Consider the following 15,834-nt stretch of genomic DNA (forward strand, 5'->3'; position numbering starts at 1 on the left):
ATTTATTTTACATTTTATTTTACGTTCGCCCCCCCCCCCCCGCTCAACAACTTACGTTCGCCCCCCCGAAATTTTCTGACGCCCCCTCACTGTATATGTTCTGGCGCCGGCCCTGACTGGACACAACAGAATGATAAAATGTGTGCAGAAACTCATTACAGACATCGAATGGTTTAAGCTTCCCAAGGAAGTAAAGCCGGCTCTGTCCCTTTTTATATGCTTATCTAGTATGCACCGACCAGTCCAGTTTGTTGTCCAGATGGACTCCGAGATACTTGTAAGACTGAACATTTTCTAAATATCCAACTTATCTGAGGTCGCCTGGGGAATGCGCCAAACAAGAAAAACTGACAGTGCAGACCACACGAAAAAGAATTGGACATGTAACTTGGTCAATTAAAAGTTTTACTATTAAGATTATAATATAGCTACTACACTGCAGCTACTTGGCTTAGGAGTTTCATGTGGAGTCAGATAAAGGTAAAATAATAATATTAATAATAATAATAATTATTATTATTAAGAAGTTTGATGTATTATTATTAATAATAAACAAGTTTGATTCAATAACAAGAACAACAACAACAACAACAATAATAATAATAATAATTATTATTATTATTATTATTATTAACTTCTATCTTGGGCTCCCAAGTGTCCAGTACGACGTACTGGTTTAGGACCCCGCGGAAAAACGCCGCGCGCCTGGCCGCGTTAAGCCTGGTTTATACTTTCGCGAGCGACCGTAGCGCGCGACTCCGCCCACCTCGCGCGACCCTGCGCGAGCGGTGTAGGCGTTTATACTTTCGCGAACGTCGCGAGCGTCGCTGCAGTGTTCTCCGAAACGATAGGTGGCGATAGGTGGCAGTGGAGAATAAAAAACCCCTGCAAAACCGGTGAAAGAACATTTTACCTGACCAGAGACCGTATATTTACACCAGGCATCAAACATAAATATGACTTTGCAATGTTGTCCGAAACTATATGTGGTAGTATAAAGAAACACCCCTCAAAAAAAAAGGGAATGAACATTTACCTGACGCATTTTAATGTTGCTTTGTGTTTCAGGTTTGAAAAGTGCTGGAATTTAGGCTAAAGTACATTAAAATGTTGAAATTGCGTTAACAAATACGAGCCTCTTGTAATTCCAGGGCGACACATGAGAGAACGTGAAGACGTTAAGATTGGGCGTTTTGAAAATAAACAACCATAAACTAATGTGATAAAAAAGCGAATTATTTCGATTCATTTCGAGTATATGTATAAATATTTAACTTAATTAAGTTTAACGTGCTGGGAAATATTGAAATGGACCTTTAAAGTGACGTACAAGTGCATTAATTCCACCTTGTATAGGTGTATGAACCCGGCAAACATGACTTTGTCCATCGCGCTGAAGCGCGGCGCGCGCGCGAAGTTACAAAATTCGGGAGGTGCACGACCTCGCGCCGCGACAGCGCGCGAGGCCCTCGCGCACGGGCGGAGCCACCGCGATTACGTCATTTTCGCCGCGCGGACCCTCGCGCCGCTCGCGGCGCGTCGAGTATAAACCAGGCTTTAAAGAGGCGAGGGGGGCCGCGAGCGCGTGACGTCAGCGGAGTGTGATTATTTTGAACGGGGGTCAAGATGGCGGAGAACAGCAGGTTGAAGCATCGGAATCATTCTGGGAAAAATTGCACAAGTAACGTCTTCATCGAAGGTAAGATCCGAACAGACGATGTTTTTAAATATAAAATTGGCTGTGATTTTATAGGTAGACGTGCGTTCGGACCTCTTTTGGCACTAGCTTAGCTGGGTGATGCTAAAGCAGCGGGCTGTGTGGGCCAGCTAGGTCGGCTCTCCCGCTGGGTTTGATCTCGGGCTACAACACCACCTACTGCTGCTTGTTTCGCTGCTTTCCACGAGTCGGTGGTTAATCGTTGAATCGAAGGGCAAAACCACATGTACAGCGAACCTTTTAATTATCTATCTGTGAACTATATGAGACATTTGATGAGCGTAAATGAGCGTCCGGCTGGGTTTTGGTCTCTTGGGTCGCTTTGTTGTTAGCATGGCTGTGTGGAGTGATTTGTACCGTAATGCTGTACGGAGTTGTGTGGCTCCAACAGTCGGCTAGCATTAACGGTTGGGTATATAACTAGCTGTCTGGTAGGTTTAGCGTTACAGACCTATATACTGTTAGTGTTTGGTTATACGGAGGGTATACGGTGTCTGTGTGTCCGTATCTAACGCTGTGTCCTTCTAAACCAGCTACCTAGCACGGCTGCTACCTGCCTAGCGAAATATTAGCAGTGTTTTTGGAGTGAGGCCTAAATAACACTTAATGCCTTCGTCTAGGTTTAAACTCGGTCCCGTATTTATCGTTTTAAATAAGATTTTGTTGTAACAAAGTGTTTGTGGTTGGGCACAGACGATTGTCGAGATGGCATATTAACGAAATGCGGATACTGAAGCAGCTAACGCCAAAAGGCGGTTTACATCTATGTGAGAGTGGCCTCGTCTGTAGCTAGCGTGCCAGCCTGGTTCATGGGGAGTTAAAGGTCCTAACGGTCGCCCGAGCGCGCGAGGGACGTTCTTTCACTTCAGCACGGCACGTGAGCCCGTCTCGCGCACTCGGCAGGTTGTGTTTTGCATTCCATCAAACCGCGTGTCTGTCACGCGCGCCGGATAAGCCGCGTTCTAGCGGCGTCGGTCTGGTCTAGGCTGCACTCGCAAACCCTCACGAAACGTATATATGGATTGTTTTTCGTGACTGTAGATTGCACGGAGCCTAAATGAAAGCTTAAATGTTTTGTTGATCGTCCAGCGTAGTGTGCTTTGGACATCGACCTCTTGCATCATTTGTAGGTGAGGTCAACGGGTCGACCCCTTTTGATACACATTCTCCCCCCAAAAATAGCTTTTAACTTGCGTTATCTCACCTAGTATACTGAGCAATCCTACAGCAAAGTACATAGTATACTACTTTGTGCTTTACAGGCCTAAACTCCTTGCACCCACAGGTTTCAGGTCAACCCAGTTTAGCATGCCAGATGGATAAGATAAAGCCTGTCCTACTTGAGTCACAGATTTATTGCAGCTGTTGGGCTTTTGCTACACATCACCAACCATGGTTCGAGTCTGATGACTTGCTTTGACCCATCATTGTCTACGATTCTCCTTTATGGCATGTACTAAATGCTGCCTGTCGAACACGTACCTGCTTCATGTACTTGTCTCACCAAAATCAAGTGTTGCCAATTCAGTAGATCAGCCTGCTTTGCCTTAACCACCTGCTTGATGCGTAACCACCATATTTGGTTGACTTTCCAGTGTCTATGATGAAAACGCCAACTTTTCAAGACACACTGTTGCACTCTCCTCACACTCTTACGTGAATGAAGATTTTTACACTCTAGTTGTAATATTGGGTATTAACTTTACAATACATTTTTGTTTCCTTTTAAAACATTGAACTTGTTTAAAAGTAAAGATAATCGCTGATTGTGGTTGGTTTAATTGGCTGCCTACAGAGCCTAACTGCATGCAATACAGGGAGTGCTCTCAATCATCCATCATGGTGTGGACTAACACTCATTATTCCCATGGTCTACTCTGCCCAATTTGACATCTCTACGGTGTTTGTTTCAAGAGTAGTCGGTGTCCTGTTGCTACAGGAATGGTGCTATATAACTGTAACTGCTTGTAAAAAAATAACCACCAGCTATCCACCAAACACGGCTTAATCACTAGTAAAACCTTAGATATTTTGGAATGGCTCGTTTTACATTTTTATGTTTCTTGTGTACACAAGGGTAATGTATCCAAAATATTGTCGTTATGAAGGTTTGATGCATATGTCCAAATATCAGGTGTCCGCATTGGCTCAGTATTTTCATCTGAATGCAGCCTCAACAAAACGGATCTTCCTGTTTGTGCTCTGAACTAATGTTCTGGACTCTGACCCACATTTTGTACTCCTCCCCTTATTTCCGGCTCTTTGCTACTTGTCCGGCCAAACCGTCCAGCGTTGAGGCAGCTTATCTTACCCCCATTACTGGTCATGAAGTGGTTCTGCTCATTATGGCTGTTCAGTCACCGATACGGGCCCTTCCAGTGTCTCATGGGCTGCATGTAGTCACTGAAGACTTGAAATAGTGTCCCAGAAATTGCTTTGCCTTGGGCTTTGTGTGTGTGCGTGCATGCATGTTCGGCAGTCTCCGGTGGGGGTACAGAGATCTGTAGAGGCTGGTTTTCAGCCTGCTACACATTAAGGATGTCCTGGAGTAGAAATCAGCTTCACACCACGGTTCGGGCCGGTCTGTTCCTGGTATTAATTCATGTGATCGCTGTCCTGCCGAGCATGCCTGACCATCACAGCCAATGACTCAGAACTGTAGCAGGTTACCGAAGAGCCTAAGACGGGCTCATGTGTTGTGGCCCATCTTAGGCACGCCCAGGCCTGTGGAAGCTGATCCAGCATCAGTGACTGGCTCTGCTGGCCCATCGTAGGCACGCCCAGGCCTGTGGAAGCTGATCCAGCATCAGTGACGGGCTCTGCTGGCCCATTGCAGGCACGCCCAGGCCTGTGGAAGCTGATCCAGCATCAGTGACTGGCTCTGCTGGCCCATTGCAGGCACGCTCAGGCCTGTGGAAGCTGATCCAGCATCAGTGACGGGCTCTGCTGGGACTTGGGAGAGCAGCTGCCATCTTTATAGACCCAGCAGGTCTAACGGGTGCTGGTCTGGTCTGTGTTGCATCGTGTTACCTGGTGTGGGGGTTGGGCTGATCTGAAATGATTTGGGGAAGGCTTGAAGATTTTGGGGGTCACTAATATGACTTCTATATGCTTAAGTTGCTTTATGGAGTCATTTATTTTAAAAAGGGGAAAGGGATTCACCTGTCCTCAGTTTATAGGTCTTGTTCATTCACCTGTTGGCAACACTACGGAGTGCATTAGTGAGTAACTGGATTCTGCACAGATGGTTGCCGTGTTGGGTTGATTTTTTTCCCCTCTGTGGCTCATTTGGCTGAGAACACTACAATCTGTGCATGGTCTTACGCACGTTTGCTTTTGTGAAGTGCATACTTGCATACTTCAAATTTCAGTATGCAAGTATGAAGTTCAAAAATCTAGTAGTTCATTTTCACATTCAACTAATTTGTCCCCAATCGTTTCTGTGCCCTGCTGGTTTTGGAATTTGTTTTCCCACTTAAAAAAAGTAAAAGTCTTCTCTCATTTGCCATGGAAATTGTTTTTTCATGCACCAGTGTTTGATTTGAATCCCATGTTCCTACAGAAGCTCCCTGTACTGCCTGTACCTGTGGACTGGTGATTTGCTCCTCTGCTCTGCTGGGGCCGGTGTGATTCACTAAAATGCATCTGTGTGTGTCTGGGGCAGATGTGGGCCGTATGGAGTATGTACCTGGAGACATGGTCGTAGATGACTCTGACGATGACTTCCAGCTGGAGGAAGAGGAGGTGACTGAAGCCAGGCCTGTGCAGATCGTGGTGGCGGACGAGGAGGCCCACGAGTTTGAGCTGGACGAGCAGGCCCTGGAGCGCCTCCTGCTGCAGGAGCACGTCCGTGACCTCAACGTGGTGGTGGTGTCTGTCGCCGGAGCCTTCCGCAAGGGCAAGTCCTTCCTGCTGGACTTCATGCTCCGCTACATGTACAGCCAGGTGAGAGGCAGCCTGGGCCATGACCGGCTTAAACCGGCTTAAAGAGACTTGAGACGTAAACTTCCTGTATTGGCACGGTAGGCTGTGAAATCACCGCTCCTTTATTCCTCTTGGTTTCCCGTTACCAGAAGCACGATGTGCCCTGTTCGTTCGCAAGGGCGTCCCGATTTGTAGGGCAGGTGTGGTGGGAGAGGCTATTTGCAGCCTAGCGGTATGAAGTAAATGTTTCCTTGTTGGACCTCTGGCAGGTCTGCCCTCACGTTCTGCACCTTTCTGGTGATTAGGAGCCCCCACGGTTGGAGCTTCTCTTTGTTCTCTGGGTCGGCTGGGTGTTTGGGATTGGAGCTGCTGCTGTCTTTGAGTAATGGTTTGATGCTCCGTTTGAGGTGCTCTTGGTATTGGACTCCATCACTCTGCAGTTTGGTTGTTTTGTGGCCTAATTGGAGCTAGTAAAACAATTCCTTAAAAATAAAAGGTAAATACTAAGTATTACTTGGTTCTAAAATTACCTGAATATGTCTGAAATGACTGTCCTCTACAACATGTAGCAATGCGTCAGTCATGAGCAGTGTTGCGAATAACGCCGTTAAAAATAACGGCATTAGGTAACGTCGTCATTTTGTCAGTAACGGGATAATATAATTAGTTACTTTTCTTGTCGTTACAACTCCGTTTACGTTACTGGTCATTAAAAGCGGTGCGTTACTATATATTGATATACTAATGCGAGCGGACCGCTGCCCAGGCTAGTGAGGAGTAACAGATCTCGATAGGTAACAGTTCTCGGTGTAACACCTGTTTAACTTAACAAGTCAGTAAGCGATTGTCTAAGGCAGCGTTATGATAGCCAATCAGAGCCAGTGTTTTTACACGCGCGCCGAAGCACGCGAGTGACACGACACAAACGGAGAAGAGGTCGAAATGTCAGGTGCAAGCTGAAGAAAACTAGAACTTTCAAGGCGATATAAACATTATTTAAGAAAATACTTGAAGTTCCTGAATGTCTACCAGACTGGGTATTTGATTTATTTAATTAAGAATAGAGGTTTTATTGTTAAGTTTACTTCTGTTGTAAACAAACCAGTTGCTTCAGGTTGAGAGAATTTCATTTCATTTCATAGATGTAAATGCACTTTATATAGTGTAACTGTTTACTTTTGCTTTTTTTTTTTCCAAAGATTTGGGATTTTAAAGGATTTTATCCTGCACTGGTCTGTGGATGTGCAATAAATATCAAAAGTTAAACAATTTTCTGATCTACTCATTTCAACTGACTGTGAAAACTGCTTTAAAAAAAACTTAATTAATTGGCATATAACCTTTTTTTAACTGTAACGCAAATAGTTACTTTCCCTGGTAATGAGTTACTTTTTTTATAGAGTAATTCAGTTACTAACTCAGTTACTTTTTTGAACAAGTAGTGAGTAACTATAACTACTTTTTTAAAGTAACGTTCCCAACACTGGTCATGAGTGTCAGCCAGTGTTTATAATGCTGGCCCCAAATAATACAGCATCTTCCATTAGCTTTTGTGTCCCACCCACCTACCGATGGCCTCCTCCTAATGGATGCATCTTGAATTGGTTTAATTTGATTTGGTCAGTTGGTGTCTACTCTGTGGCTGGTTTCCAGCCTTTTTAGCTGCCACAGAAACAGTTAGTGCTTCTGCGCTTCACCTCTGGTCACTCCTGTGGTGTGATGGGATGGACATCTGAAGTAGGCGGACCAGACAGGAAGCGCGTGCAGCCAACTCCAGTCACTGCTGCTGTTCCTTCAGTGTTCACAGTAGCTGTATGAAGGTGTTCTGGGGGTTTACTTCAGTGCCTCTTTATGGAGGGAGAGACTTCTTTAAATGGTGTATTATGGTTTTATTATATATATATGCATATAGGATAGGGGTGTGGGTTTTTATATATATATATATATTAATTAGGGCTGGGTATTGATTCAAATTCCAAGAATCGATCCGATTCTAAAGATTAAGAATCGATTTTTTTTCGATTTAATCGATTCGATCTGATTCGGTCCAATTCGGGGTTTAGTGTTATTAAAAATGTATTTGAGCTGTTTCCTGACTGTGTACAGAAGCAACATGTTAAAACTAGTATTATATCGATATTAATCAGCAAATAGTTACTGGTAGTTGGTAGTTACTGATGGCTGGAAGACTGGTGAAAAGGGTCATCATAAATCTACCTTCAAGAAAGGTAATCCAGGACAATAAACAGAGGACATCTTTGAGGTGTTTATATCTGCAACAGTGGGCTCCTACTGGGACACTAACCAGTGCATTATTATTATGATTGAAATAATTAAGAATTCACCCAAAAGCTGTTGCTACCAAATGCATTTTAATTTTAAAAGTGCTCACACTTAATAAACTGAAAGTATAAAATGTAAACGTGTATTTTTCTTTAAAGTGAGAATATAAGAACAGAACTCTCACGTTACGGTCCCCGACCCCTCCGTTTTGGGCGTGTTAACGTCGTCTGCGTCTAATCGTCTACGTCGGTGTATCTCCGTGGGTGCGGGTGCGTCTTGTGATAGTCCTCACCTATGGCTCGTCTCGTAATCACGTGGGGTTGATGTGGTTTGTCTATTTAATTTGCTCTCGCGCAGCGTCCTGTGCTCGTCGTTGTTTGAGTCACACATGTTCTATGTAAACGTGTTTTATGTGCGCTGTCTGCGCTTCGGTAAATGTAATAAACAACTATTTGGAAAGTGCAAAGGATTCTGTCTCGTCCATCGCCTTGCGCCCAACGTTACAAGAACATTTTAAACTTTTTTTAAACTGTAAAAACACTGGGTAAACGGTCAGTGACACGGACCAACTGTAAATAGTCACTGACACTGGATAAACTGTCCTTCTGTTTTTAGATTTCCGATTTGACTATCGTCGTTACCGGCACTTTCCGACGCCAAGTCGTTTTACAGTTAGTTAGACCGAGCACGCCTGCGTGAATTCAGTGATGAGACGGGGGTAAAAGTTCACTAAAAAAATCGATCTTTGGACGTACGAATCGATAATCAGATCATCATATGCGAATCGATTCTGAATCGGAAAATCGATTTTTTCAACACAGGCCTAATATATATATATATATATATCTCTATCCACACCCCTATATGCATATATATATATATAATAAAATCTTGAGGGGGAGAGAGATGTATACTAATTTGCTGAGAGCACACGGTCCAGTTAACAGGACCCTGACATGCCTGTCATTGCCTCTACAGTGACCCGAGTTGAGGAGGAATCCGTTTGATTGGTTGGTGGACACATGTGCATGCGAGTGAGTTGCTAGGGTAGAAAGGCTGGTCTGAAGCCCCCCCCCCCCACGCAGAGGGGAGAGAACAGTTGCTGTACTTAACCCTGCAAAACACTTATGGCAAACCTTTTGTCTGATAACACTTTCATATGTCGCCAGAAGAACCGTTTGTATTGCGTTTCACCATGAAGGGTCTTTTTTTTTTTAACCATGCAAGCTGCTGTTTTTAAAACGTATCCTCTTAAAGTGTCAGCCTGCATAATTGCTAATTGTGTGTGCGCGCGCGCGTGTGTGTGTGTGTGTGTGTGTGAGATGGACACACAGCATCAGCAGCACTGAAGAATGCTGAAAGGCTGGTTTATCTTCGCATTTCTGAAACTACTGTTTGTTTCTGTTTGGTTTATCTAACCCTCTTCCTGCATCCCCAGACATCCAGCGTGTGGCTGGGCGGAGACGATGAACCTTTGACGGGCTTCACCTGGAGGGGCGGCTGTGAGAGGGAGACCACTGGCATCCTGGCCTGGAGTGAAGTGTTTGTGGTGGAGAAGCCGGATGGCAGTGAGGTAAAACGACACCCGCCGCCATCACGCCACTCCATCTAACGCTGGCGTGCAGGCTGAACTATGACTTGGTGTAGGAGCGAGCACAAGCAGTCGTGAGACCATCTGATGTGGACATAATACATGCAACACTGGATCGTGCTGTAACAGTGCGGTGAATTCTTTGTGCCAGGGGTTGAGAACTTCTGAGAAAACTATCCAGAGTAACTGGAATGAGTGATCAGATGATGTAGTGAGATGGTGTACGTTTCCTGTAAGTGGGCCTGCGGGTGTGTGTGTTCACAGGTGGCCGTGCTGCTCGTAGACACGCAGGGAGCCTTCGACAGCCAGTCCACCATCAAGGACTGTGCCACGCTGTTCGCCCTCAGCACCATGACCAGCTCTCTGCAGGTCCGTCCTCCCAAACCCCCACCTGATGCAAACACCAATAAACAATAAACCCCCCCCCACCCCCACCCCCTGACTCTGTGTTGTGTCTGCAGGTTTACAATCTGTCCCAGAACGTGCAGGAGGACGACCTGCAGCATCTTCAGGTGTGTTGGGGGACACTTCAGTGCGAGACTGTCGAGTGTCGTCGTTTTTACATCCTGACTAAATCCAGTTTTTTCTGTTGTACCTACAACTAGTCAACAGTGTTTTTTTGCTTCCTGCAAAAAGTACCTGTTCATTTTGTATTTTTCATGCTGAATCCAAAAATGTTTTCAGAATTTCTCACACCTGTTTTGTTGCAGTCTACTTGCTTGCCACTAAATATAGTATGAAACAGGGCTAGCATGGAAAGTGAATGTGTTCTGTTAATAAACTCTCCTTAGGTTACTGTTTAGGTTACAGACTGTTCCCTTAGATAATTGGGTGGGTGGGGGAGATACCCCAAAGTCTTTGTGTGATTGGATGTCTTGATGTGTGCAGCTTTTCACAGAATATGGAAGACTCGCAATGGAAGAAAACGACGGAAAGCCATTCCAAGTACGCTGTGTATTCAGTAACCCCCGCCCCCAATTGTTTTATTGGTCATTGTATTGCTACCATGTCTAATACCTAAATAGTAGTGTTCTCCTTTCAATAATAATTCCTTAGATTTGTGCAATGCTACTTTAAGTGAATCCTTTTCTTCTCTATATAGTCCCTAATGTTTCTCATAAGAGATTGGAGTTATCCGTATGAACACGAATATGGGCTGGAAGGAGGAAACAGCTTTCTGGAGAAAAGGTTACAAGTATGTGGTTTCTTTTTTCTCTACAGATTTGATAAAGAATCACTACAAAAATGTAGTTCCTTCTCCTTGTGCTAAACACTGCACATGTATGCTTTATTGCGAAAGTAGTGGTGTGGCGTTCTTAAGAAAGTAACTGCTGACGATATGTCTGTCTGAAACCATAACCTATGCACTCCATCTGATGTCCTACATGGAAGGCGGTGATATCGCAGTGTTGAATGCTTTCTGCACATCTCGAGGGTGGTGTGGAATATTTCACGCAAACTTGCACGTCTCCGGTTTGCCTCGAGTTCAAAGCCTTCCTTTATGACATCACATCCTGTTTTGTCCGCGCTCCTTTCTCAGGTGAAGCAGAACCAACACGAGGAGCTGCAGAACGTTAGGCAGCACATCCACTCCTGCTTCTCCAACATCAGCTGTTTCCTCCTCCCGCACCCTGGCCTCAACGTGGCCACCAACCCTCGCTTTGACGGCAGATTGAAAGGTGGGGACCGTCTGCCCCCTGGTGGCTGACTGTTGCCATCACAAAGGGAATGTGAAACGCTTTGTAAGCATGATCAGACTGCAACTGGGAAACCAGACCAGCCACTGCAACTCGGACGACACATTTTTCACCGACGCGTGTTTGTACTTTTCTAGAGCAAAAGTGAACCGTCGGTTATACGTTGTATTCAGAGCACAGGCCTCTTAACTTGAATTATTCATTTACTTTTTATTTAAATCCCCAACTGGGTCATGTGATGAGTGAAGATGAAATTAAGACTAACTTTGCTTCTCTCTCTCCCCCCCCCCCCCCATCTCCTTTCCACAGACATTAATGATGAATTCAAAAAGGAGCTAATCAATCTGATTCCATTGCTACTGGCCCCAGAGAACTTGGTGGAGAAAGAAATCGGGGGTTCCAAAGTGACGTGTCGAGATCTTGTACAGTATTTCAAAGTAAGAGTCTCTACTTTTAAATGTCCTGTTTCTACTGTTTAATCTATCTTTAGATCTGTGCCCTAACGCCTGTGTTTGACCCCAGGCCTACATGAGAATCTATCAGGGTGAAGAGCTCCCTCACCCAAAGTCCATGTTACAGGTATGTTTGGTTATGGCTGTTAACCAATCACGGCCTGAATTTTACAACTTTTGTACTTGGTGTCGGTACAATGATCTCTGGTGCAGATAAAAGACACTTGAGTTTGAATGAACTTGAATGTATCAATAGTATTTTCTTTGTTTTTGTGTATTTTAAGGCAACCGCTGAAGCGAACAACCTTGCAGCAGTTGCAGGCGCTAAAGAGAGTTACAACAAAGGCATGGAACAGGTAAACACATTTTTCTTACTTTTATTATGTGGTGCGGGTTCAAAGGTTTCATGCCATAGACACAATTATACATGTCCCTCTGTGGTGGAAATTATTTTCTCAATTCCGATGTTGCTGACGGTGAATGACCCAAATTAAGATACCTGGTTTCCCATTTTCAGTTGGCTAACGCGGTGTATATGGGTAATGTAGTTGCGGGGAGCGTTTGTAGTTCATTCCTCCGTGGTGACCTCGCCTGCTCTGCTCCGCCCCCGCAGGTGTGTGGAGGAGATAAGCCGTACATCGCCCCCAGCAACCTGGAGCGCAGCCACCGGGAGCTGCAGCAGGCCTCCATACGCCAGTTCTGCGCCGTCAAAAAGATGGGCGGGGAGGAGTTCTGCCGTCGCTACCAGGAGCAGCTGGAGGCGGAGCTAGACGAAGCCTACGACAACTTCGTCAAGCACAACGACGGAAAGAACATTTTCTACGCGGCGCGCACGCCCGCCACTCTCTTCGCCATCATGTTTGCCATGTACGTGGCCTCGCTGGTGACGGGCTTCGTTGGCATAAACTCTGTAGCGACGCTGTGCAATCTCGTCATGGGCGTGGCGTTGGCGTCCCTGTGCACCTGGGCATACGTCAAATACTCAGGGGAGTTCCGGGAGGTGGGAGTCTTCATCGACCGGGTCGCGGAAACCCTCTGGGAACAGGTGGGTGTGTTCGGAAGCATACGGGTCTCTCCTCTCCACGTTCTGTTCCCTTTCCTCTGTTCCCTCTTATCCCTCGATTGAATTGTGTGTTACTTTCTCACTGCTTTCATTGGCTCTTCTGCTCATCTGTATTCATAAAGTTTCCCAGTGTAGGAGTGGAGAATCTGAATAAACATGCCTCCGTCTGTGATGACGTTGGTCACCAGAAACTGTTCTTGGTGTAGGGAAACTCACCTGGGCTCCCCTGTGCTTCGTCTGTGGAGTCTCGTAATCCTCAACCACAACATTTTTCTCCTCACGTTACGAAAAGCAGCTGACCGCTGTTCTGTGCCAACCCCCATTTCCATTATTACCACAGCATGTGTATCGGCACTGTTTTTGGATATTGAGGTTTGTTTGGAAGCCTTTCTCATCCCTGCTTTCCTCATTCTTCCTGCTAATTTCTCACCTGTTTTCTTCTTTTCACTATGTTTAAACAGAGGACTCCAAGGAAGGTGAGCTCTCTGTCTGGAGTTTGTGTTTCTAGTTTTGTTTCGCACCCCTCCTCTCTCCTGCGCTCCTTGCTGACGCTCTTTCCTTCTTTCAGGTGTTCTCCAAGCTCTTTGAGGTCGCCAGGAACAAGGTGGTGCTGAGCGCCCTGCTGCCTACCCCGCGGAAGAGACTGTCTTCAAACAACAACGTCAAGAAGAAAAACTAGCGCTGACCTACTCTGCACCCGCACTGCTGGCCCGCCCCCTGCCCCGCCCATATCCCCGCCCCTTTTTAAGACTTCTCACCCTGATGAGTGCAGCCTCAATGACCCGCTGGATTGGGATTTAAAGACAAACTGCTATGTATACCTGATTCACTTGTTTTGTAGGATGCAGGTTGGCACTTTTATCATCATGTTTCGTTGCTCTCCCCCCCCCCATCTTACTGAGCTGACGTGTGTTTTTGGGGAAAGGAGGACTGTGAACCCTCCCACCCATATATGTCCACTGGTCATTGTACTCGAATATGTCTTTATTATGCTTCATGTTGTTTTGACTATCATGGTTGTGTGTTGTTTCTTTCATCATTCCCAGATCTTAAATTTTATTACACTATAAGCATTCCTCCAATCCCCCCTCCCATCGTCTCTTCTTGATTTGTAGTGTCTCTCATCTTTTCCATTTCTTCTATTTTTCTTCCCTTCCTCCTGTTAGTTAGTTTGGTTTCCTCTCCTCAGGTGTGGCAGGCTCTGGGTGCTGGTTGTGTGGAGAGCGTTGGGTACCATGTAACGGCCACACCGAGCGTGCGGTGGCCCATCTAGGCCGGGCCACCGTAGAGCCAAGGTTTACGCCATGTTTACCGCACACCAGTGCGTTCTCTCATCCAAACACTCAAGATGCTGGTGATGGCTTCTCCCCCTGTGGAAAAACACAAAGGCACTGGCCCTGTCCTTCAGGAAATGACCCCGTGACCCATCTTCTCGACGATGGTTCCACTCTCCAATGGCCCTCAGTAGGATGTGGGCTCTCTTCCACTGGCCAATCCAAGGCCTTTTAGGGGTTTCACTCGTGGTGTTAATGGGTAATACACCAGCTATTTCTCAGATCGGAGCCATTAATTTTACTGTCTATTGGTAAAATTATTAGCCATTTTAATTTCACTTTGTTACACTTTTTTTTTTTTTTTTTGAACAAATATTTGAGAACCACTCTTATTTACAAAATCCATATCTTACATTCCACAGTATTATGATTGTGTGCAAAGAATGAGCTGTACCAGTGATGGTGACATCAGATAGTGAGGTTTCCTGGTTCAATGTTGCTTCTGTAGGCCTACCAAACTGTTTGCTATCTCTGCTGTATAAGAAAACGGTGACATTATGCTTCTTTGATAATTCCATCCACAAGGTGACAGCCATCATATGCTATCCTGTACAGTATAGATTTTTTTTAAAACTAGGGCATGTGTATGGAAAATAAATGTGTAATTTAAGATTTTCTATAACTTTTTTTTTTTTGGGAGGGGGGGATGGATAGTTGGATGAACAGCTGGTTTTGTGGTAGGCCGATGTGCGGTTAATTTAAAGGAATGCTTTTGTGATTTGTGTAAATGTCAGATGAACAAATCTTTCATTATATAAATATAAATATATATATACATACATGAAATACTCTGCCTTGAGCTCCACAATTCCATTCTTGCTGGTGCAGCATTGGAATTTGGAATGTTTATATTTCACTTGTTTGGTTTCATTTTTAAAGTTATTTTTTTCTTTAATTTATTTTTCAATACAAGATTAAAATGAACCACTGTATATCAAAGAATCTCTTGCCAAGCAATTGCACTTAATGTCGAACAGTTGATTCAAGAAGTGAATCTTATGATGACTAGATCTTGCGTCTCGTCATTTAAGATATGAAAATGTGGATAGAGGGTCTTATGAATCCTGCTGTAGTTGCTCAAAACCTCACCAAATGCTCAATGTCTTGCTCTATTCTACGAGAGAGAAGTCCATTATAACACGATGCATTGTAGTGCGTTATTGTTGAAGTGGCTCTAAGCCACTGGGCTCTTGAGCTTTGGTCTGTGAGACTGTTCACTGAACATTTTTCAGATCAGCCAACCTCAATTCATTTGTGTCTGAAATCTGAACTATTAGCAAATGTTTATTAACAAATGTTTATTTTTCAAGTATTGGTAAAGGAACAATCTCGAAGATTCCATTATCAACTATATAAAATTTCAATAACAAAACAAAAGCAACAATGTCAGAGGTCAGCTTGTCAAATTACAGACCAACCAGAATATGTAAATAATTCCTAAACCTGGATCTGATGCATTTATGATTAAGCACATACATATTTATGAGGAGATCAAAGATAGCACCAATGCATCCACCCTATTCGACTGACCCATCCTTCTAGGTGGGTGTTTGTATGAGGTTTTCTCTTTCTTCTCTTGGACTAGATCTTGTTGGAGATCTGACTATGGCTCGTGATAGCTACTTGTTTGCAGAGTTGAGTTCCAGCACACCTGGCTACAAACTAAGAGATGCAAGCCCAGATGAACTGGATCAAGTGTCTTCTAAACAGAACGGGAACCAAACTCTACAGGCCATTAGATCTACAGGGTCGGTACCCCCGATATAGTTGTTT

General features: G+C 44.7%; 1 protein-coding gene across 3 annotated transcripts; it reads left to right on the forward strand.

Annotated features, from left to right (window-relative positions):
* The first annotated feature begins 1,179 nt into the window (after positions 1-1,179).
* Positions 1,180-15,223, forward strand: LOC143508125 (atlastin-2). Of its 3 annotated transcripts, XM_076996701.1 has the most exons (14): positions 1,181-1,699; positions 5,382-5,662; positions 9,363-9,497; positions 9,780-9,884; positions 9,977-10,027; positions 10,404-10,460; positions 10,618-10,710; positions 11,056-11,194; positions 11,522-11,649; positions 11,735-11,791; positions 11,949-12,020; positions 12,278-12,709; positions 13,189-13,203; positions 13,296-15,223. In XM_076996701.1, the coding sequence occupies exons 1-14, from the start codon at positions 1,627-1,629 to the stop codon at positions 13,404-13,406; spliced, it is 1,749 nt and encodes a 582-aa protein (XP_076852816.1). In that variant the 5' UTR covers positions 1,181-1,626; the 3' UTR covers positions 13,407-15,223. The 3 variants fall into 3 exon arrangements, with proteins under 3 accessions (XP_076852798.1, XP_076852816.1, XP_076852847.1); XM_076996683.1 differs by having other exon boundaries at positions 1,180-1,699; positions 13,189-15,223; XM_076996732.1 differs by lacking the exon at positions 13,189-13,203 and having other exon boundaries at positions 1,184-1,699.
* Positions 15,224-15,834: the final 611 nt, after the last annotated feature.

The sequence above is a fragment of the Brachyhypopomus gauderio genome, chromosome 1, assembly GCF_052324685.1.
Source record: "Brachyhypopomus gauderio isolate BG-103 chromosome 1, BGAUD_0.2, whole genome shotgun sequence".
Taxonomy (NCBI): domain Eukaryota; kingdom Metazoa; phylum Chordata; class Actinopteri; order Gymnotiformes; family Hypopomidae; genus Brachyhypopomus; species Brachyhypopomus gauderio.

What these genes read in the sequence shown, in the direction of transcription:
- LOC143508125 (XM_076996683.1), top strand. Translation starts at nt 1,627, where the DNA reads ATGGCGGAGAACAGCAGGTTGAAGCATCGGAATCATTCTGGGAAAAAT. An exon ending in TCCGCTACATGTACAGCCAG is followed by an intron (nt 5,663 to 9,362) that starts GTGAGAGGCAGC and finishes CTGCATCCCCAG; the next exon opens with ACATCCAGCGTGTGGCTGGG. An exon ending in CCATGACCAGCTCTCTGCAG is followed by an intron (nt 9,885 to 9,976) that starts GTCCGTCCTCCC and finishes TTGTGTCTGCAG; the next exon opens with GTTTACAATCTGTCCCAGAA.